The 20,740-nt window shown below is 43.9% G+C and overlaps 2 protein-coding genes across 9 annotated transcripts in view; one reads left to right on the top strand and one right to left on the bottom strand.

Annotated features, from left to right (window-relative positions):
- LOC308462056 (parathyroid hormone/parathyroid hormone-related peptide receptor-like) overlaps nucleotides 1-12,093 on the bottom strand; it is a 31,597-nt gene extending 19,504 nt beyond the window's left edge. The window contains exons 1-3 of one of the 3 annotated variants that reach the window (XM_080979374.1): nucleotides 12,014-12,093; nucleotides 4,577-4,954; nucleotides 4,257-4,408 (exon numbers count right to left, since the gene is read on the bottom strand). In XM_080979374.1, the coding sequence (XP_080835500.1) occupies nucleotides 4,257-4,334 (78 nt within the window). In that variant the 5' untranslated portion in view covers nucleotides 4,335-4,408; nucleotides 4,577-4,954; nucleotides 12,014-12,093. Of the gene's footprint in view, nucleotides 1-4,256; nucleotides 4,409-4,576; nucleotides 4,955-5,373; nucleotides 5,584-6,782; nucleotides 6,798-12,013 lie in introns of those variants that run through there. The other 2 variants (XM_080979375.1, XM_080979373.1) reach the window with 2 other exon arrangements.
- LOC308462123 (dickkopf-related protein 3-like) lies at nucleotides 11,352-20,478 on the top strand. 6 transcript variants are annotated; one of them, XM_080979544.1, is made up of 5 exons: nucleotides 11,352-11,935; nucleotides 14,911-15,200; nucleotides 16,874-17,051; nucleotides 18,277-18,472; nucleotides 20,174-20,478. In XM_080979544.1, exons 2-5 carry the CDS (start codon nucleotides 15,048-15,050, stop codon nucleotides 20,226-20,228), a joined length of 582 nt encoding a protein of 193 aa, XP_080835670.1. In that variant the 5' UTR covers nucleotides 11,352-11,935; nucleotides 14,911-15,047; the 3' UTR covers nucleotides 20,229-20,478. The 6 variants fall into 6 exon arrangements, with proteins under 6 accessions (XP_080835670.1, XP_080835667.1, XP_080835668.1 ...); XM_080979541.1 differs by lacking the exon at nucleotides 11,352-11,935 and adding an exon at nucleotides 12,352-12,449; XM_080979542.1 differs by lacking the exon at nucleotides 11,352-11,935 and adding an exon at nucleotides 12,483-12,754.
- The last annotated feature ends 262 nt before the right edge of the window (nucleotides 20,479-20,740 follow it).

Genomic DNA, 20,740 nt, shown 5'->3' with positions numbered 1-20,740 from the left:
GCATCCTCCCATCCACAGAATTAAGCAACTTTCTTGAACCTTCCCCCCCCCACCAATCCAGATGTTTTAGACCACAACTCCCATCAACCCCAGACAGCACAGCTGGGCCCCAAGTTGAGGAAGGCTGTCTTGCAGCAAAGGTACATGTGCAGTCCAGGTGTTCATTCCCATTCGAGGCTCTGCAAAGTCTGAGCTAGAGCCCATTTTGAGATCGCTGTCAACTTTTCATCTCTAAAGTCCGGCTTCAACTGGAGGTGTGGAGAGTACACATATGGTATTTTTGGGAATTTGTAATCTTAGAGTTTGGTTTTGTTATTTGGGAAGCGGGCGTTGAAATGGCTGTGAGAGTTTGTGATGCAGCAACGCAGAATTGTTAAAACTAACAGCAGCCACGAAATTAAAAGACGCCTGCTTCTTGGGAGAAAAGCAATGACAAACCTAGACAGCATCTTAAAAAGCAGAGACGTCACCTTGCCGACAAAGGTCCGTATAGTTAAAGCTATGGTTTTCCCAGTAGTGATGTATGGAAGTGAGAGCTGGACCATAAAGAAGGCTGATCGCCGAAGAATTGGTGCTTTTGAATTATGGTGCTGGAGGAGACTCTTGAGAGTCCCATGGACTGCAAGAAGATCAAACCTATCCATTCTGAAGGAAATCAGCCCTGAGTGCTCGCTGGAAGGACAGATCCTAAAGCTGAGGCTCCAATACTTTGGCCACCTCATGAGAAGAGAAGACTCCCTGGAAAAGACCCTGATGTTGGGAAAGATGGAGGGCACAAGGAGAAGGGGACGACAGAGGACAAGATGGTTGGACAGTGTTCTCGAAGCTACCAGCATGAGTTTGACTAAACTGCGGGAGGCAGTGGAAGACAGAAGTGCCTGGCGTGCTCTGGTCCATGGGGTCACGAAGAGTCGGACACGACTAAACGACTAAACAACAACAAAACAGTTGCAGAGAGGTATAATTGTGCTGCCCGGAAAAGCTGGGCTGGAAGAAGGCATATGAGAGAGTTCTGCATTGCTTCATAAGGTTGAAAGAGAGATCCCCTTTGAACCTCTGAAATATTTTTTGTGCAGACCTTGAGGATTCCTTCACCATCCTGTTACACCTGTCACCCTGTTAACAAACCGTCATTCGTCTTCTCTGATTTGGGCTGCAGTGCCACACACCGCAGCCTAACTCAGCCAAGAACAAGACGTCTTTTGTCTCGTTCAGCTTTTGACAGCACTGTGCTAAAGTTAGCAAGCAACAGCTCTGCAGACCAGAAACATGGAATCGGTTGGGAACTGATGTAACCAAACATAGTTTGCTTTGTGTTCAAGTCTGCCAGCATAGCCTGCAGATGATACCTTTCCCGCTCTGTTGCCATCAGGGTGGAAGTTTGGGGCAGAAGCCCAGGGCCGCACTCAGCAGAACAGGCAGGAGCCCACCTCCCCAATGCAACAGGGATGGCTTACAACATTTAGAAGTAACGTACACCATCATCTAAATTAAATTAAATTAACAGTTACAATCAGTGCTTTCCCCCATATATATATAATGCTTAGGGGTACTCTCATTTTGACTTAAGGAAACCACCATTTTATAGTTCAAATTAGGGAAAATAAATATAGTAAATGAACAAAGGTACAAAGATTTGCAAAAATTTTAGGGGTATGTGTACTCCTGCGTCCCTCCGGGGGAAAAAGCACTGGTTAGAAGTAATACACATCATCATATAAATCCGGACCCTAACGAAGCCTGAATACACACAATGAATTTAAAGCACATTCCACACACACCCAAAAAAGAATATTGGGAAGTGTAGTTTGTTAAAGGTTCTGGGAATTATAGCTCTGCTGATGGTAAACTGGGACACGGGTGGCACTGTGGGTTAAACCACAGAGCCTAGGGCTTGTCGATCAGAAGGTCGGTGGTTCAAATCCCCGCGACAGAGTGAGCTCCCATTGCTTGGTCCCTGCTCCTGCCAACCTAGCAGTTCGAAAGCACCTCAAAGTGCAAGTAGATAAATAGGTACCACTCCGGCGGGAAGGTAAACGGCGTTTCTGTGTGCTGCTCTGGTTCGCCAGAAGCGGCTTAGTCATGCTGGCCACATGACCCGGAAGCTGTACGCCGGTTCCCTCAGCCAATAAAGCGAGATGAGCCCAGAGTCGGCCACGACTGGACCTAATGGTCAGGGGTCCCTTTACCTTTACCTAATGGTAAACTAGGGTTCCCAAGATTCTCAGGGCATATGCTTTAATGAATGGTGAGCGCACAGCCTCACTGCATCTCTGTTCCCCTCCAACTTCCTTTCTCGCATATATATTTGTAAGTCGTTCTGATTTCCGAGAGACAGCAGGACTGAGCAATGATTAGAACCTGGTCTTAATGTGACACCACTTTGCCCCACCAAAAGACCTCGCTGACTAACTCTTACTGTCTGAGTCTGGGGGAACAGAAGTCACCACATTTCAGTTGCTGGGAGGGGAGGGTTGCAGCAAAAGTTCCTAGCCATTGGGCCAAATGTTTGCCATAAGGCCATGAGAGGAGGAGCACAGGAGGCTCTCCCCCTTCAGATGTTCTTTTTTGTCGTGAATTCATGTACTGTATATTTGTGATTATGCCACCGGGGTGGTCCCTCTTTCTTTCTTTCTTTTTGATATTTTTTTTATAATGTAAATTTTATTAGTATTTTCCACGCAACAACAACACAAAAAATATCGAAACATAACAATACACAAAACAAAAAATCAACATTCAAAAAACAAAAAAACCTAATCCATATCTTACAAGTTAATAATATAAACACTAAAAAGAAAAACAAACATTGACTTCCACCAATCCCACAGCACCTCCTTTATCTCTCATTGTGTCTTCCTGTTTTCCTGTTTTCCTGATCATCTCTATCCTAACATCTAGATATATATCCGTCTTTCTTATCCTTTCACTTCACAAGGTTATTCCAGACTCAGCCAGATTTCTTTCCTCGAACCTTGACTTTTAAGGTATTCATTTAGACACTCCCATTCTTTTTTCTACTTCACTTTTTGGTTTTTGTCTTATTATGTCTGTCAGTTTGGCTAATTCTAAGTATTCTGAAAGCTTACATAAGCACTCGGGGTGGTCCCTCTTTCAATGCTGTTGGCATATGCAAAAGTTTTGGGGTTGTCACCTCCTGGCAAATAGAAGGGGAAGAAATGGAGGCAGTGAGAGATTTTACTTTCTTGGGCTCCATGATCACTGCAGATGGTGACAGCCACGAAATTAAATGATGCCTGCTTCTTGGGAGAAAAGTAATGACAAACCTAGACAGCATCTTAAAAAGCAGAGATATCACCTTGCCAACAAAGGTCCGTATAGTTAAAGCTATGGTTTCCCCAGTAGTAATGTATGGAAGTGAGAGCTGGACCATAAAGAAGGCTGATCGCCGAAGAATTGATGCTTTTGAATTATGATGCTGGAGGAGACTCTTGAGAGTCCCATGGACTGCAAGAAGATCAACCCTATCCATTCTGAAGGAAATCAGCCCTGAGTGCTCGCTGGAAGGACAGATCCTGAAGCTGAGGCTCCAATACTTTGGCCACCTCACGAGAAGAGAAGACTCCCTGGAAAAGACCCTGATGTTGGGAAGTATGGAGGGCACAAGGAGAAGGGGACGACAGAGGACGAGATGGTTGGATAGTGTTCGCAAAGCTACCAGCATGAGTTTGACCAAACTGCGGGAGGCAGTGGAAGACAGGAGTGCCTGGCGTGCTCTGGTCCATGGGGTCATGAAGAGTCGGACATGACTAAACGACTAAACAACAACAAAGTATTCTGAAAGCTTACATAACCACTCGGGGTGGTCCCTCTTTCAATGCTGTTGGCATATGCAAAAGTTTTGGGGTTGCCACACTGCTTCACTTCCAGTCAGTTGTTGTCCTACTTTCGTTGTGCTATATCCCCTCCGGGCAGTGATCATGTGGTAGCATAGGGGAAGCGCCGCAAAACAAACTAAAGTGGAATAAATCTGCAACGGGTGCACTAATGATACTAATGCAATAAAACACCCACCTGGAAGGGCTTTGTGTCAGATCATGGCATCCATGTAGCTCCATGGTGTCAACACTGACGGGCAGGGTTACAGACAGGGAATCTCCTCCAGCCCTACCTAGGGATGCCAGGGATTAAATGAGGCACCTGCCTGCCTGCAAGGCAAGCCCTCTACCATTTTGTGACTTCCCTTAAAAGAAGTATGAGCTGTGATCAAGGAAGACAAGCTGGAAGGGACTTACCAAAGCGCAGACCAAATTCAGAAGGGAAAAACAAAGCGCAGCTGCCGTGAAGCTCCAGATGTGAACCGACTCCTCCATGGCTCCTCCTCAGAACATCGATGCCACAACCAAAGCAGAAGAAAGTTGCAATTCGGCTGCGTCAAGTCCTTCCCCTAAGAGGAAATCATTCAAAGCTCATCTATCCAAAGTGAAGATGCGTATATGCTGGAGAATATGGTACAGCCAAGCTAATCTCTCCATCCCCAGACTAAGCCTTCTGGCCAGTTTCCTCCAAGAACCTGGACTTAAAACAGCCAGCAGAAATAACCTCAAATACTCACTGACGACGTCAGACACTGGTGTTCATTTAGCTAGATGGTTCCTGAGATTGACGCTTAATGATGTTCAGCTCAGCATCCTGACCGCTTGGTCCTTTTGTCTCTGTGCCTTGCCTCTTTGGGGACGGTCTGTTTTTTCTCCTGCCACTCCTTGTTCCCCTCCATAGCTGAAGGGCAGAATTTTGTTAGCTGACTCCTAGTTGCTACATTTCCCACCTTCCCATATTCTCCATTTTTATTTGCAAGATCTTCCTGCGAGTGTTTTTCCTCGCTTTCTAGGTCTTCAGTCTTTTGACTTCCAAAGTCAAAACACACACACACATTCATTCATTCCACAGTCAAGGTCCCAGGGCTAATCTTCTAAAAGTGCAAGGCTCTAACCTGTTAAGAAATTAAATATGAAGACATTGGACATAACTGTGCAATCGTGACAAGCCCATCGTCACACCTGCTCTCTTGACAAGGGTTATAACATTCTATGCCTGTGCATTATACGTTTAAAGCAAGTGACCTCACTCAAAGAACCCTGGGAACTTTTGCTTGTTAAGGGTGCTGCGAATTGTAGCTCTGTTGGGGTATACTATGGTTCCCGGCATTCTTTAGGGGACGTAATTTGCTTTAAATGCGCAGTAGGTATGCAACAGGTGTTGGATTGCCCAGCCTCTTATAGATCCGATGCCAGACTATGGGAAGTTAATATATATTATTCCCATTTGTGGCATAGAGCTAATCAACCTGTTACCTATAACTATAATCTCTGGTTCTTAGTTCCACCTCAGTTCATGTCCTCTGCTCTTCACCTAACTCTTTGTCTTCTCGTCAGGGTGATATCCTGAGTTCCCTTCCCTGCGTCTCTATAGTCCTGCAGAAAGTGAGTGATGGAGATCCGAGAGGAATCTGGTCAGAGGTTGGTTAGGATGCTAGGGAAAATAAACCGCTTTGAGTTTTTATTACCATCAAGCTGTAAATATAAATCTTGCTATGCAAATAATATTGTGAAAACTCTGTTCCACACAGGATGTCAGAAAGCACATTTTGCTAGGGCTATTTAATTAAAAACAAAAGCCCTGGACAATTTTTTTTTTAAAAATCAAGACTTTATTATGGATTTAAAATAACAATCCAGCAGAAAATTTGAAATAAAGTGAGAAAAGTACCAACCAACCCCCTCCAAAAAGTAGACCCCCCCCCCACAAATGCACTATTAATGGTATCACGAAGTTCTGGCAGAATACACCAGCTATAAAATGTCAGTCAAGAGGGGCCCTCAGTTTTATCTAATAAAGCTGATTTTTACTCCTCCTAGGGCAAATGGCAACTTGGATGGTGGTGGGAGAATTTTGGAACTATGGTTTATGAAAGCGCCACTGCCATTTAGCTAATCACAAAAAAAACATGCATTGCACTGACGCCTTTGTAGTAGTTTGGCCCTGAGTTTTTAAAGTCTTTGCAGATGCAACTACAGGATCCCCCTCATAAAGTGCAGTTTTCTACTTATGGTCCGCTTATAGAGATGATGATGATGATGATGATGATGATGATTCCTGCCTGTTTCTTTGCTCCAAATCTCTCCCACTCCCGTCCGAAGGCGAACTAGCGCCTCCTCTGGGCGGCCGCGAGAATTGCAACTTTAAAGCTCCTCAATATCTTGCAATTTTTGACTTGACATCCGAATCGATCCATTCAATCTCCGCTTTGAAATTAAACAGCCCTCTCTCTGATTATTCGTGCATTATTATTTTTTTGAACACAAAACGCACACACTTTAAGCATGCTCACAAAAAAGAGTTTAAGAGCAATACACCCCCAGGATGTAAAAAAAAGTCACATGACTACGATCTGGAATTACCATTTTATACACAGCCTATACAAAGTGCAGAGTAGCCAGTGCGTAGCATATCTTCTTGTCATCCACACGAGACAAATGTTAAAACTGTGGTGCTGTTGCAAAAGTCTTTGCTTTTAAAGCCAGGCGTATATACGTCCCATATTGTTTGCTAAAAGAAAAAGCATCGTTCCCTTTTTAATTAATCTTGCAGAAGATTTCATTAAAACCAGTTATGCCTTTTAAGTATGATGATGGTTTTTTAAAAAGAAAAAAAAGCTAGTTGAGGGGGCACCCGGATTTGAACCAGGGACCTCTTGATCTGCAGTCAAATGCTCTACCACTGAGCTATACCCCCTCTGCTGGTTTGCACGGTTAACAAACCGTCATTTGTGGCTGCGACGGCGCAATCCCTGTGCGGAGGCGGGACCTTCCAGCCGGAATAATGTAATTGGAGAAGGAAGATCTTCTTAACCAATGGCGGTGAACAACAAAAGCTGCAAGCAGCAACAGATGATCGGACTTCAGTACTGGGCTGGTTAAAGAGAGCAAGAAAAACGGGTTCAGGCAAGCCAGTTTTCTGTATTCCAAGCAAGACAACCTCTGCTGGTATCAGTGCAAAACATCTTGAGTTTTCTTTCCTTTTGCCTTTTTTAAGTGGGGGCTGGACTAGATGACTCAAGGGTTCCCTTGCAATTCTATGAAAATGTGTAAAATGTAGGTTTTTTTAAAAAAATAGGCATTTTAAAGATATTCCGCCTGCAAGTGGGTTTTCAAATGGGACGCAAAATCAATCCGCAATGGATTTTTATTTTCAGAATGAATAGCGTTTCTCAAAATGTGCTTTACAGGGGTAAAAAATAAAAAATGTAAAATATATCTAGATTATATGCAGACGTCAGAGGCAAAAGCAAAGAATCAAAACCCAGGGGCTCTAAATAATATGCATTGAGTGCAAAATCTATGTTAATATTGTGCTTTAAGCTTCCATGTGTTTTAACACAGCAGTAAAAACATCCATGCATGGGGGGGAAATTAAATCAAAATAGGGAATCTAACAAATGGTTTCCCCCAAGTTTTATACGTACAGCAGCATGCCGATCGTATCTATTTTCAAATGTCTACCATTGCACAATTCTGGGACGGCTTTCCGCTACTGCAGAAAACCTGCTAGACAAATACAAAAAGAGCTGAAATCACTAAAAAACAGTTGCCCGCGACGTCAGCCCACAAACAGCACGATGCACTTGTAGGTAACAGTGAGCAAAATCCCATCGCGTGTTCTGTCTCATTTGGGGCAGTAAAACGCGAAGCATTGTTTTTTTAATTTTAAAATGCAACCTTTTAAGCCGGGATTTATTTATTTACCCTTCAAAAAGGAGGTTTTGAACCCCTTATGGCTCATATGCTAAATAGGTGGCTTGTCATTGGTCACAGCGAGTCTGCGCCTCCCTCCCTGCTGCCAGTGACGAATCCCAGGAGTCGGGGCTTGAAAAGAAAGGAAGAAAGAATTGGGAAACTTCAAAACGGAAAAGAGAAGGAAGGGGCGGCTCTTAAAGTTGCAGGGCTCCTTTCTTCCCCAGTTTGGAGCTTTTTCTTGGTGGAGTTATTGTAAGGGTTGAAAGAGGATCAATTTCTGTCCAAATTATAATTTGCTGATATTTTGAGAGTTAATTCTTATGGTGTAATGTTGTATTATAGATGTATTATTGTGGATAACTGAAACTTCTTCTTTGGCAATCACTCGTAGCTGATTAAGATTATCTTACATGAATATGGTGTGTCCTTAAGTGACTGTGGAGGCCGATTCTGGATCCATACCTCCATCCACAGTGGGGACATAGGTTTTGGGGTGGGAGTTTTTTTGTTTTGTTTTGTTTTTCAATTACATGATCAAGAAACACTGCTGTCACCCTGACTGTACTCATTGAAGCCTGATCGCACACTTCTATAAATTATAATACAAGAAAAAGTACATATGTTAAGAACCATCCATGATCAAAGTCCTCTGGCTGACGAGAAGGGTTTTTTGAAGTTGTTACAATATAATGCATGTAAAAATAGAAAGTTAAAAAACCAGTCTCATCAGAGAGTCGTTTCCATTTGTATGGTGAAATAAATAAGGCTGCAGAAGCCATTAGTTAGAAGTGGACTCATATGTGGTGGACTTGTAAAAGGATAAGAGTATTGGGAAACAATTTATAATGAATTGAAAAAAATGTTTAGATGTACTTTTCCAAAAAACAACAACTCCCCCAAACCCTTTTTGTTGGGGAAAGTTCAGAGAGAAATTCCTAGATGTAAAAAAAAGGCTATTTATGTATGCCACCACTGCAACCCGTGTTTTGTTAGCCCCAAAATGGAAAATGAGCGAGGTCCCAACTAAAGAAGAATGGCAACTCATGGAATTATGTGCAGCTTGCGGACCTAACATATAGAATAAGAGAACAAGAAGAACATATGTTTAAAGAAGACTGGGAAATGTTTATTGAATATATGGGGGGGAAATTGTGTACACTTGAAAACGTTGGCAGCATTAAGATAAATTCAACAGTGTAAACATGTTTTGATGGATATATTAGTGGAATACTGAACGGTTTAGTTTATGTAAAATATGCAGGGATTTATGATATGCAAAATGAACCATGGAAAGAGAAGGAGGGAAGTCACTGACATTTTAAGGTTGTTCAATGAATATTTTAAATTGTAAAAGAGAAAACATAATAAATATTACACACACACACACACACACAGAGAGAGATGATTCTTGGAGAGTAGAGTGAGGAAGTGCAGCCCGACCAGCTAAATCATAGCATTGGAAGGGACCATGGGTGTCATCTAGACTAACCCCCTGCAATGCAGGAATCTTTTTGTTCATTGTGGGGCTTGAACCCACAACCCTTAGATTAAGAGCTGCATGCTGTACCAACTGAGCTATTATGGCCTAGTGCACAAAACTAGCTGCTTTTTAATAAAGGCAATACGTTAAGCCGTTCCTCGAGGTATTGAACCCAAACTTACTGCAATAACAAACTCCTCTTTTTATGTTGAGGTGTGTGCTTGCAAACGCTAATCTAAATTAATTGCACCTCATTAATCGGTAGAGTCTGCAGGTCTAACGCCAGCTGATTTTTCCGCTGAGGAAAACATGGGGCTTAACACCAAAACTGCCTCCCCGAAAGCTGAACAAGCTGCTTACAGAAGCTCTGCTTTCACTGAGCAAATAAATAAATAAATTTGCTTTTGTAACTTTGTGTGTACATCCTGGGATTTTCTCTGGCTTTCTGTTGGTTAATGTGTTGGGGAATTTGAGTGCATGCCTGCGCACTGATTAACGTTGAGTATTGGTTGCTCAGAATTACACGTGTGGAAAAGTGCTTTTGCACTCATGTCTTGCCTGCAGACCTCCCACAAGTATTTGATTGGCCATTGGATGCTGGTTAGAATGGACCTCTGGTCTGGCCTGATCCTGCAGAACTTAGCTTTTAGTTTCTCAAAAATCTTGGTGGAAACAAGCAAGAGGTCACTGAGGAATCCACTCAGGAGTACCCCCAAAGCCTCTGGAAGCTGATGTTTATCCAAATAACTTCTAATTCCCTTCCCTGCTGGGCCAATCTGTCCAGGGAAGAAGGTGATAAAGATAGCAGGAAAGTAAACATGTCATTTGCAACCCCATTAAGAAAAGTGCTAAAACCATCACTGGGAGGAGATGAGCTGAGGGTGGTGATGAGATGTGTGGGGAGATCATTTTAGATAAACATACACACAACAACAACAACACGCACATACCCCATAAAAACAGCTACTGACAGATACCTGGCATAATAAGCACCACAAAGCTGAATTAACAAAAAGGCATTACAGCACTTATAAGTCCTGGAGACGCAAAGAGGTGGAGGGAACGTTCCTTCATATATGGCGGATTTGTTAAAGGGTAAAAGATTATCGGGAAATGGTCCATAATGAATTGAAATAAATGTTAAAAAGTACTCCCCCCCCAAAAAAAAAAACCAGAGTCCTTTCTGTTGGGGATAATTCAGACTGAAATTCTCAGGTGTCAAAAAAGGTTATTTATGTATGCTACAACTGCGGCCCATATTTTGTTAGCCCCAAAATGGAAAATGAGCGAGGTCCCAACCAAAGAAGAATGGCAACTTAAGTTGACAGAATATGCACAACTCGCAGACTTAACATATAGAATAATAAGAAGAACATAGGTTTAAAGCAGACTGGAAAACGTTTATTGCATATATGGGAAATAATTTGTGTACAGCTGAAAACGCTGGCAGCATTAAGATCAATTCAACGGTGGAAACAAGTTTTAATAGATGCAGTAATGGAATATTGAATGGTATAGTTTTTGTAAAATATGCAGGGATTTATGATACCTGAAATGAACCATGGAAAGAGGAGAAGGGACGTCATTGATAACTTAAGGATGTAAAATGAGTATTTTAAATTGTAAAACAGAAAACTTAATAAAAATTATATAGAAAAACAATAAGGCATTACAGATGGAAACATGTCATTTACCGCAGCAAGATGGCAGCATATGAAGATCACAGAAGGAATCAATAGGATAAGGCAGTAAGGGGACGACTCGGTTGATAACACGACATGCATGGTAAAAGCAGGCAATGAGGGATGCATTTTGACCGATGAAGTCTTCTTTGCAACTTGACAGCTTGCATACATACTTGTCTTGGGTATCCTGGGGGAAAAAACCTTGAAACTCCTAGACTCTAGAACAAACGCTGAAGGGCCCCTAGCGGATAATGTTTATGATCAGTAAAGGTAAAGGTAAAGGGACAACTGACCATTAGGTCCAGTCGCAGACGACTCTGGGGTTGTGGCGCTCATCTTGCTTTACTGGCCGAGGGAGCCGGCGTACAGCTTCCAGGTCATGTGGCCCCAGGACTAAACCACTTCTGGTGAACCAGAGCAGCACATGGAAAAGCTGTTTACCTTCCCGCCGGAGCGGTACCTATTTATCTACTTGCACTTTGACGTGCTTTCGAACTGCTAGGTTGGCAGGAGCAGGGACCGAGCAATGGGAGCTCACCCCGTCGAGGGGATTCGAACCACCAACCTTCATTTGGCAAGCCCTAGGCTCTGTGGTTTAACCCACAGCGCCCAGTAGCGCAGCTTAAAAGTGTCTCCTTCTTCTGTGTTACACAATTCGTTTCCTGAAAGGATGGGTGCCTGTCCACACTGGGAGGCCCTGTGCAACATTTTAAAACATTTCCAGACTTCTTGCATTTGCTGGGTGCTTGCCATCTCCAGTGTCTGCCTCACGTCCCCTGTGTGCTGCAAAGGATTCTGGGCATTCTGCCTGGCACATCCATAGCATAGATTTAAAGCACTCTTATGCCACTTTAACAGTCATGGCTTCCCCCTTCCCTCAATGAATTGTAGGAACTGTAATTTTCTGAGGGTGCTGACTTCACAGAGCTACCATTTCCAGCTCCCTTATCAAAGTTCAGTTCCCAGGATTCTCCATGACTGTTGAAAAGGAGTAAGAATGTTTTAAAAGTATGGTGCGTCAGTTCATGTGGGACATTGGCTAAACCGCTTGGGCCTTGTGTTTCCTCACATAAATAGTAAATTTGGCTTACTTTGACTATGGGGTTGTGGCACTCATCTCGTTTTCAGGCTGAGGGAGCCGGCATTTGTCCACAGACAGCTTTCCAGGTCATGTGGCCAGCATGACTAAACTGCTTCTGGTGTAACAGGACACCATGACGGAAACCAGAGCGCATGGATACGCTGTTTTTATATACATTTTGATCGGTGACCAGTAGAGAAGATAAGAAGAAAAGAAAACACAGTGAAATACATTATGTAAACTATTACATGTGCTGATTAAAAACAATGGGAGATATTAAAAGGCAACAAGAAATATAAAACAATTATATTAAAGTGGCTTTAAGAAAAAGAAAAAGCAAGGTCAGGTGTTAATAATTCTAAAATTAAGACGAGATCCTGCACTGACAAGGCATTGCTGATGCACCAAAAACCAGCAGTGATCTCAGGAAACTGGTCAGCCAAAAGGTAATCAATATAATGATTGGTCCATTTGTTTTCTATGTGTTTGGCCACCTCTCAAGATATCACCTAATTCAGCAGGAGGGTTCCTGAGATGTACACAGCTTTGCAAGTGAGGAAAATACCTTCCTGCCCCACCCCACCCCCCACAAGGCTATGCCATGGCCAGATGTACTTTACCCTGCTCTACACAAAGAAAAACTATGAACCATCTCGCCTGTCATTAGCTGCTTTGACCAGAAGTTTATTTCCAGAAGTTATGGATGAGGGTCGGCCTCCTTGAATCCTGAAACCAGGAATCCTTTTTAATTGTTGGTGCTAAGGACCGAACATCGTCCTGGGATGTATTCTGCTTTTTGCGGGTTGGGGATTCAAAGTTTAGAGATGAAGAATATGCATTACGTGCAGTGGGCTGCATTTAACTAACCAGAATGGAAAATGTAAGCTAGGGTTGAACCTCTTGGCAGCCCAGCTAAGACCAACCAGCTAACCAGCCAACCATTTTTTTTTATCAAGTGAAAGGCTAGAGGGGGTATAGAGTGTTTCATCGTGCCTCTGTAAGACTGCCTTGGCTTCTGTGCTAGTCAAGGAGAAAGAAGCTCTACAGTGGTACCTCGGGTTACATACGCTTCAGGTTACAGACTCCACTAACCCAGAAATATTACCTCGGGTTAAGAACTTTGCTTCAGGATAAGAACAGAAATCGTGCAGCAGCGGCACAGTGGCAGCGGGAGGCCCCATTAGCTAAAGTGGTGCTTCAGGTTAAGAACAGTTCCAGGTTAAGAACGGATCTCTGGAACGAATTAAGTACTTAACCCGAGGTACCACTGTACTGTATTCTCTTTGCAGCTAGCGTAGAAAATTTGGGGGGGGGGGGGGGACTGGAGAGAAAGGACTAACTTACATTGACTTATTAGGCACTTATGTCTGTTGAACACTTGACATTGGACTACTGTGGGGCTACCTTTGAAGGTGACCTGGAAACTACAACTAACCCAGAATGCAGCAGCTAGACTGGTGACTGGGAGTGACCGCCGAGACCGCGTAACACTGGTCCCGAAAGACCTACATTGGCTCCCAGTATGTTTCCGAGCACAATTCAAAGTGTTGGTGCTGACCATGAAAGCACTAAACGGCCTTGGCCCAGTACACCTGAAAGAGCGTCTCCACCCTCATCGTTCACACTGAGGTCCAGCGCTGAGGGCCTTCTGGTGGTTCCCTCACTGCGAGAAGCCAAGTGACAGGGAACCAGAGAGAGGGCCTTCTTGGTAGTGGCACCCGCCCTATGGAACGCCCTCCCATCAGATGTCAAGGAAATAAACAACTGAACAACTGAAATAGACATCTGAAGGCAGCCCTGTTTAGGGAAGCTTTTAATGTTTGATGATTTATTGTGTTTTTAATATTCTGTTGGGAGCCGCCCAGAGTGGCTGGGGAAACCCAGCCAGATGAGCAGGGTATAAATTATTATTATTATTATTATTATTATTATTATTGACTTGACTGTTCTCTGCCCACCAAAAATTACCTGAATACAGCCCAGTATGATATTCAGCCTCTAGCATTTCCAGCTGAACATCCATCCCAACTTATCTGCCTGGAGGTTATACACCATTGCTCTTTGCTGAGCATTAATTCAGTTTGCGTGAGGGTTATATGCCGGCATCTAACCAACGTTGCTGTTATCCTACAGTTTCTATTGCTATTTTCCCAACACTTTTTGTCTGGGGTGAGAGGCAAGCATGCATGTTTCCCAACGGCGCCAAATCCATTTAAACTGAGCGGCCTACATTGGCTGGTGGGTATCAATGCTCCAAACACATGCACACACATGTTAAGAACATGTAAGAATTGTTGGGGGCGGGAATCACCCCAAAGATCGGTCACTGTAAAGCACTTGGGTGCTGCTGGGAAGCTCAGAAGCAGGGCTTTGACGACAGCAGTAGTATCTTGTCTGTAATCTGCCCTGGGTGCTTTCTAACTATCAACTGGATTTTAACTGGGAAGCCCCTTTGCGAATCAGTTTTGACTGCGAAGTGGGACTCAAGTAAGAGGCATCATACACCTTTTTTTAAAAAAGAATAAACTAATGAGCAAGCATTAGTATTGTCCTATAAAAGGGTAAATAATAATAATAATAATAATAATAATTTATTTATACCCGGCCCATCTTGGCTGGGCTTCCCCAGCCACTCTGGGCGGCTTCCAACAAAATATTAAAATACCGTAATGCATCAAACATTAAAAGCTTCCCCAAATGATATGAATGCTCTCTATTCATGGTTTCATAACAGTGACCCACTCCCCACCCCAAAATAATGTGGTCTACAAAAATGGAGACAGGAGAGCATTGCTGTGGAGCCAGACTTCTGGGGTTATTCGTTTGCTCTCCTGGGGGGGGGGGGTCAGGCGCTCGTAATCATTAGGCTAAGCCCCTAAAACCTGATTGCCTCCTCCTCCCCATTAGATTGGCAAACAGCTTAAGCAGCAGGAGCCGAGATAGGCCTGGCTATATAAACTTTCCCAGGCATCCTCCCTGGACCAATCTCCCTTGCCAACTGTCCTTCAGCCAGAGCCATCGGTCATCCATCCATTGTGGTCGTGATGAGGAGCCAGCTTTGCCTTCTCGTCTTCCTCCTCTGCCGTTTGTCTGCGGTGCAAGGCTCCATCTGGGCATGGATGCACTCTCTGCCACACGCTGCCAATGGGGTGCCACCTCGCAGGGACCCCGGGTCATCATCTGGCCAGGAGCTGACGGTAAGCATCTTCCCCCAACCTTTTAAAAACAGGTCATCTTTGCCTTTTCATCATGTGGGCTGTCTAGCTTCTAGCAATGAGGAGGGAGGGCAAGTGAGTGGAGTGGGGAATCTGTCCTATTAGTCCTGGGATAGGGAGCCTGTGGCTCTCTGGGTGTCGCTGGCCTCCAATTCCTTTCCCCCCCCCCATATCATTTGGCCACTTTGGGTGGGGCTGATGGGATCTGATGGGATCCAACAGCATTTGCAGGGCCACACCATTAATCTGGCAGCAACTTGACTCCCACAAATCTGTTTCCAGCTCCAGCCCTCACCTAGGCACTTCCAGTGTAGTTATAAAGCAGAGAGTGCTTCTGAGCATGTTCAGAGTGCCAGACTTCTAGAAGATAGAGGAGGTGCAAGAGGAGAGGTGGAATCATAGGGAGAGTGTGTGCAGGAATTAAGAGGAAGACTAGATTGCACTGAGCTGAGCTCTGATAAATTAGCTCTGATAATTTTTTTAAGAAGAAGGCTCTGAGTTCAGGTCTACCTTGAAGCCATACTTTCCACCCTAGAAGCCCTCTTGTTGAACCCACATAAGTAGGGTGCTGGTTTTAGTTGCTCTGGAGTGAGAGATTTGTAGACACAGAGGCCACCTGGTCACAGATTTTCCCACTAAAAAGAGATGCATTGTATTTTTTATTTGAATTATATCAATGATTTCTAAATTTGCATTTGTATGGATGAGCATATCCTTCTTTTTTTGCAAATATGTTACCTGTTTTGTCCTCTCTCTTTTTTGGCAAACACAAGCAGCCACCCTAACGGGGAGTGATGACTAGCAAATCTATCTTACACCACCACATTTAGGCTTGCCCTGTCTCCAAAAGTAAAAATCAGGACACAGTTGAGCTTTTTTTTGTAAAACTTGAGTTTTGGAGCTTTTAAAAAGGCATTTCCAGCACAATTTACGGTAACCCCTGTCACCAGTTTTCCAGGACATTTGCCGGATTTCCGAAAAATAATCCAGGAGGCCATTTTTGGAGGCAAATTGCAGGACATGTCCTGGAAAATCAGGACGTATGGCAGCCCTACCCACATGCATCTACAAAGTCCAGTGTGGATGCCATTTTTTGTGGGTGTTAGTTGGTGCTCCCTAAGAGCTGGAATCTCTCTTCAAAAGACCCAGCCTCTGTGCAAATTTCAGCAAGCTTCAGACTGATAGTTCTGTCCAGCTTTTCTGCCATTGACTCTATCAGGCTGCTGGAAGTCCTTTGCCAGCTGCCGCTGCCATTCTTTAAAGCATGGGTAGGCAAACTAAGGCCCAGGGGCCGGATCTGGCCCAATCGCCTTCTAAATCTGGCCCGCGGACGGTCCAGGAATCAGTGTGTTTTTATATGAGTAGAATGTGTCCTTTTATTTAAAATGCATCTCTGGGTTATTTGTGGGGCCTGCCTAGTGTTTTTACATCAGTAGAATGTGTGCTTTTATTTAAAATGAATCTCTGAGTTATTTGTAGGGCATAGGAATTTGTTCATTACCCCCCTGCCAAAAAAAAATATAGTCCGGCCCCCCACAAGGTCTGAGGGACAGTGGACCGGCCCTCTGATGAAAATGTTTGCTGACCCCTAAGCTTAGCAATTGGCACTGCTAGATCATGCATCTGACCCCCATCTTTCTCCATTCGCACTGCAGGCAGCCGTGTGCAGCCACGAAATAAACTGCCCCCGTGGATTCTTCTGCGACCACCACTTTGGGCTCTGCCTGCCCTTCAGGCAAGAAGGCGAATTCTGCCGACGGGATGCCCACTGTGCCCTGGGACTTAGCTGCATGTTTGGCAAATGCCAGGAGACTCTGCCTGGCGGCCAGGAAGGTAAGCCATGGAGGGGGCGGCCTGTTTTGCAACGTTTCTTTTGCATCGTGCAACAAAGGTTAGGCCTTTCAAAGTAAGGAGCCTAAATATCTAATTGGAACTCTAGTAGCTCAGGGAACAGGCATGTAGTAAATGTAGTAAATCATGTTCTCTCTGGAATTAGGAGGGGCAGGGCTTTCAGATGGAAGGACTAGGCTTCCAAGCAGGCTGAATGAAGACCCAGTAATTCATCGAGCTAGAAATCTGCGCTCTGCTATGTAAAGTCCGAAAGGACAGGTCTCTGCCCCAAGGAGCTCACAATTTAAAATCCAACACAAGGGAGGCAACAGAAAAAAGCAAGGGAAATTGAGGCACAGGGGTAAACCATGGAGTGAATACATTTTGGGTTAGGAGTTACCATTGACTGTCACTATTATTTATGCATCCTTACCTTGTTCTTGAGGGCTTTGGAGGAAATGGAGGGTTTAATGTGGGTCCGTCCGTTCCCCCCCCCCTCCCCAAGTTGGACTCCCATCAACCCTAGACAGCAAGGCCAATAGTTAGGGAAGCTGGGAGTTGTAGTCCTGTGGCATTGATTTATCCCCCTTTTTTAAATGCATATGTTTTCAGGTACTTTCATTTTGAAACTAATTCGGAGGAGGGAGATTAATACATCACAGATTAGAAAAGTGCGCTAGATGTCTAAGACGCCTGAGAAACAGTTTCTACGCAAATGCAATTCTGGTTCTAAACGCAGCATAAGGGGTCTCTATAGTATAGTGTATTTTATAGTATAGTGTATTTTATAGTATAGTGTATTTTATAGTATAGTATAGTGTATTTTAAAATGGGGTTTCAGAGTTTTTAGGGGGTTTTGAATGTTTTATGTAGTTTTTGAATTTCATTGTTCTGTATGGGACAATGACAATAAAGATATCTATAAAGATATCTATCTCTATCTATCTATCATCTATCATCTGTCTATCATCTATCTATCTATCTATCTATCTATCTATCTATCTATCTATCTCTATCTATCTATCTATCTATCTATCATCTCAGGTTTGCCAAAAATGTGCTTGATGCTAATGATTAAGGGCGGCTCAGGTTTGCAAAGTATCATGCCGGATTTTCAAAGATTTCAAGGCATCTTGGCTTTGCAAAATGTGCTAGCTTTCGAGGTCCGTATCGCCACCCTCAAATGCATTTGGGTTCTCAATTACTCTCCTTTCCTTGCCCCTTGGAGGTGCCCGCTGCCACCATGATAAAGATTGCTCTCCCGACGCCTGCTGTGCCCGCCAACATGGGGAGAAAGTCTGCAAGAAAAGGCTCCTTTTAGATGAAGGGTGCTACGTTCCGGAAGGAGGGATTGCATTCAGCATGAACCAGGTGTGCCCCTGCCTAGAAGGACTCGTGTGCAAAAAGATGTCCCCTAACCGAGAGTAAGTACACTGATGTGGACTGGAAGGGGAGGGGGATGACTAGCAACATATCGTGAAATGGCTTCCCCTCCACCCTTAAGCAAATAATTGCTTTGCAGAATGTGGCGCGAGAGCTCCTCCCAGATGGGTGCATTCTGCAACCGTGCTTTTCGTACCCATAACAGGGCATCATCGATGGTTGATTTATCCCTGCTTTGTTCTGCAATGTGCCTCCACACACTGTCGCTGTCTGTCGAGCGGGAAGGGTGCAATAAAAGCGGGACAAAAATTAACCGAAACATTTGTGGCATAAAAAGCTGATGGGGTTTCAGCGGGGAGTTAAGGGGTATATAGAAAAGAAGCAGCGCCAACGCTGCCCCAACACTTTTTCACAGGCATGAATGGCATTGAAAATAGGAACGTGGGTGTGATAGCCCTGAAAACATTGTGAACACAAATATAATAATAATAATAATAATAATAATAATAATAATAATAATATATTATTTATACCCGGCCCATCTGGCTGAGTTTCCCCAGCCACTCTGGGCGGCTCCCAATTGAGTGTTAAAAACAATACAGCATTAAATATTAAAAACTTCCCTAAACAGGGCTGCCTTCAGATGTCTTTTAAAAATAAGATAGCTGCTTATTTCCTTCACATCTGATGGGAGGGTGTTCCACAGGATGAGCGCCACTACCAAGAAGGCCCTCTGTCTGGTTCCCTGTAATCTCGCAATGAGGGAACCGCCAGAAGGCCCTTGACGCTGGACCTCAGTGTCCGGGCTGAATGATGGGGGTGGAGACGCTCCTTCAGGTATACTGGGCCAAGGCTGTTTAGGGCTTTAAAGGTCAGCACCAACACTTTGAATTGTGTTCGGAAACGTAGCCAATGCAGATCTCTCATGAAAAGGGCATGTTGGAATTCTCAGGCTCATGGCCCTTACCAGACCTGCAGGTTTCCCCACATGGTCTACCACTCTGGGGTTTTTTTTTGGGGGGGGGGGTCAAGCCCTGCCCTGCACCTCTTGTCATATATGATGTCGGAGGTAGGGCAGGAAAAGGCACGCAGCACCTCACAGAAAGCAGGGTTTTTGTGACTCTGCTATTCAGATTATTGTTGGCTCTTTCAAAAACCTTTCAAATGCACTTGCTGATGATGAGATGAGTTGATTTTCGGCCCTTGCAAAGGCACCAGGCTTTGCAAGTGCTGGCATTGTCAGCTGATCAGCGGTTCCTGCAGAGCCCTGAGCCTGGCAAGTGTTGCTGGTGTGCCTTTGTCCATGCTGCACCATTTGGTTTAAAAGGAAAATGGGTCACTTGGTGTCATTATTAATGTCAGGGGGTGGATAGGCTGCCAGCCCCATCCGCCTGTCAAAGTTGGGCAGTGGGGCAGGGGGAAATCCCACTGGCCAGATCCACTTCCCTTCCTCTGCACTAGATCATTAGGTGTGCTTGATTATTATTATTATTATTATTATTATTATTATTATTATTATTAATTTTGCTTGATTGACAATATGTAGTATGCACCTGGCTAGGGTGCTCACTAAACTACATCTTAATCACAGAACCTATTTTAATCTGAGCCACAGCCAACTCCAGAGGCTAATGTGCTCTGTCTCCTTTTGCTACCTGACGAAGAATGCTGTGTGACATGAAAATCTGCTTCAACAGTAGACACTCCTATTTTAAAAAATTCTCTCTCTTTCCCCCCCGCAGGGCCTCATTTGAATACTGGTCGGATAAAATTGTCTGGAGATGCCAAAAACAATAGGCAAGCAGGGAGTGTGGATTAAAAAAACAAAACAGAGCTGTATTTATTCCATGTAAATAACACTGTACATAAAATTGTTTTTGCCTCCCTCTTTCTATTGGACATTTGTAAATAAAAAATATCTGAGTTGTCGCCAAGTAATGCAAGGACCAAGTCATCATTCCCTCCCGCACTCTGTAATTTTTGTTTTTATTTAATGAATAATTTGTACATGAAAATAGTACTTGAAGTTCATGAATATGCAGATTTACAATAAACTGAAAGCATCATAAGGTTGTACGTTGTCTTGAAATCTGTTATTCCAAAGTATTTGGAATATAGCCCCCTTTCCCATAAAACTGTTTGACGGATTAATGTGTATTGAGTTACATTATGCTAATCTAATCATTGACAGTGATTAACATTGGCCCTGCCTGCAATCTGGCTGGACTCCAACTCCCATCATGCTTTGGGCTGATAGGAGTTGGAGTCCAGCAACATGTGGAAAGTCACAACTTCCCCATCCCTGATCT

The sequence above is a fragment of the Podarcis pityusensis genome, assembly GCF_964106645.2.
Source record: "Podarcis pityusensis genome assembly, chromosome: 13".
In the NCBI taxonomy this organism is placed as follows: Eukaryota; Metazoa; Chordata; class Lepidosauria; order Squamata; family Lacertidae; genus Podarcis; species Podarcis pityusensis.
The sequence above is the reverse complement of the archived record's forward strand: the minus strand, read 5'-3'. Positions and strand labels throughout refer to the sequence as shown.

Excerpts from the sequence above, each read along its gene's own strand:
- LOC308462123 (XM_080979544.1), top strand. The coding sequence starts at position 15,048 with ATGAGGAGCCAGCTTTGCCTTCTCGTCTTCCTCCTCTGCCGTTTGTCT. Across the intron at positions 15,201-16,873 it reads CATCTGGCCAGGAGCTGACG|GCAGCCGTGTGCAGCCACGA; the intron begins GTAAGCATCTTC and ends TTCGCACTGCAG. Across the intron at positions 18,473-20,173 it reads AAGATGTCCCCTAACCGAGA|GGCCTCATTTGAATACTGGT; the intron begins GTAAGTACACTG and ends TCCCCCCCGCAG.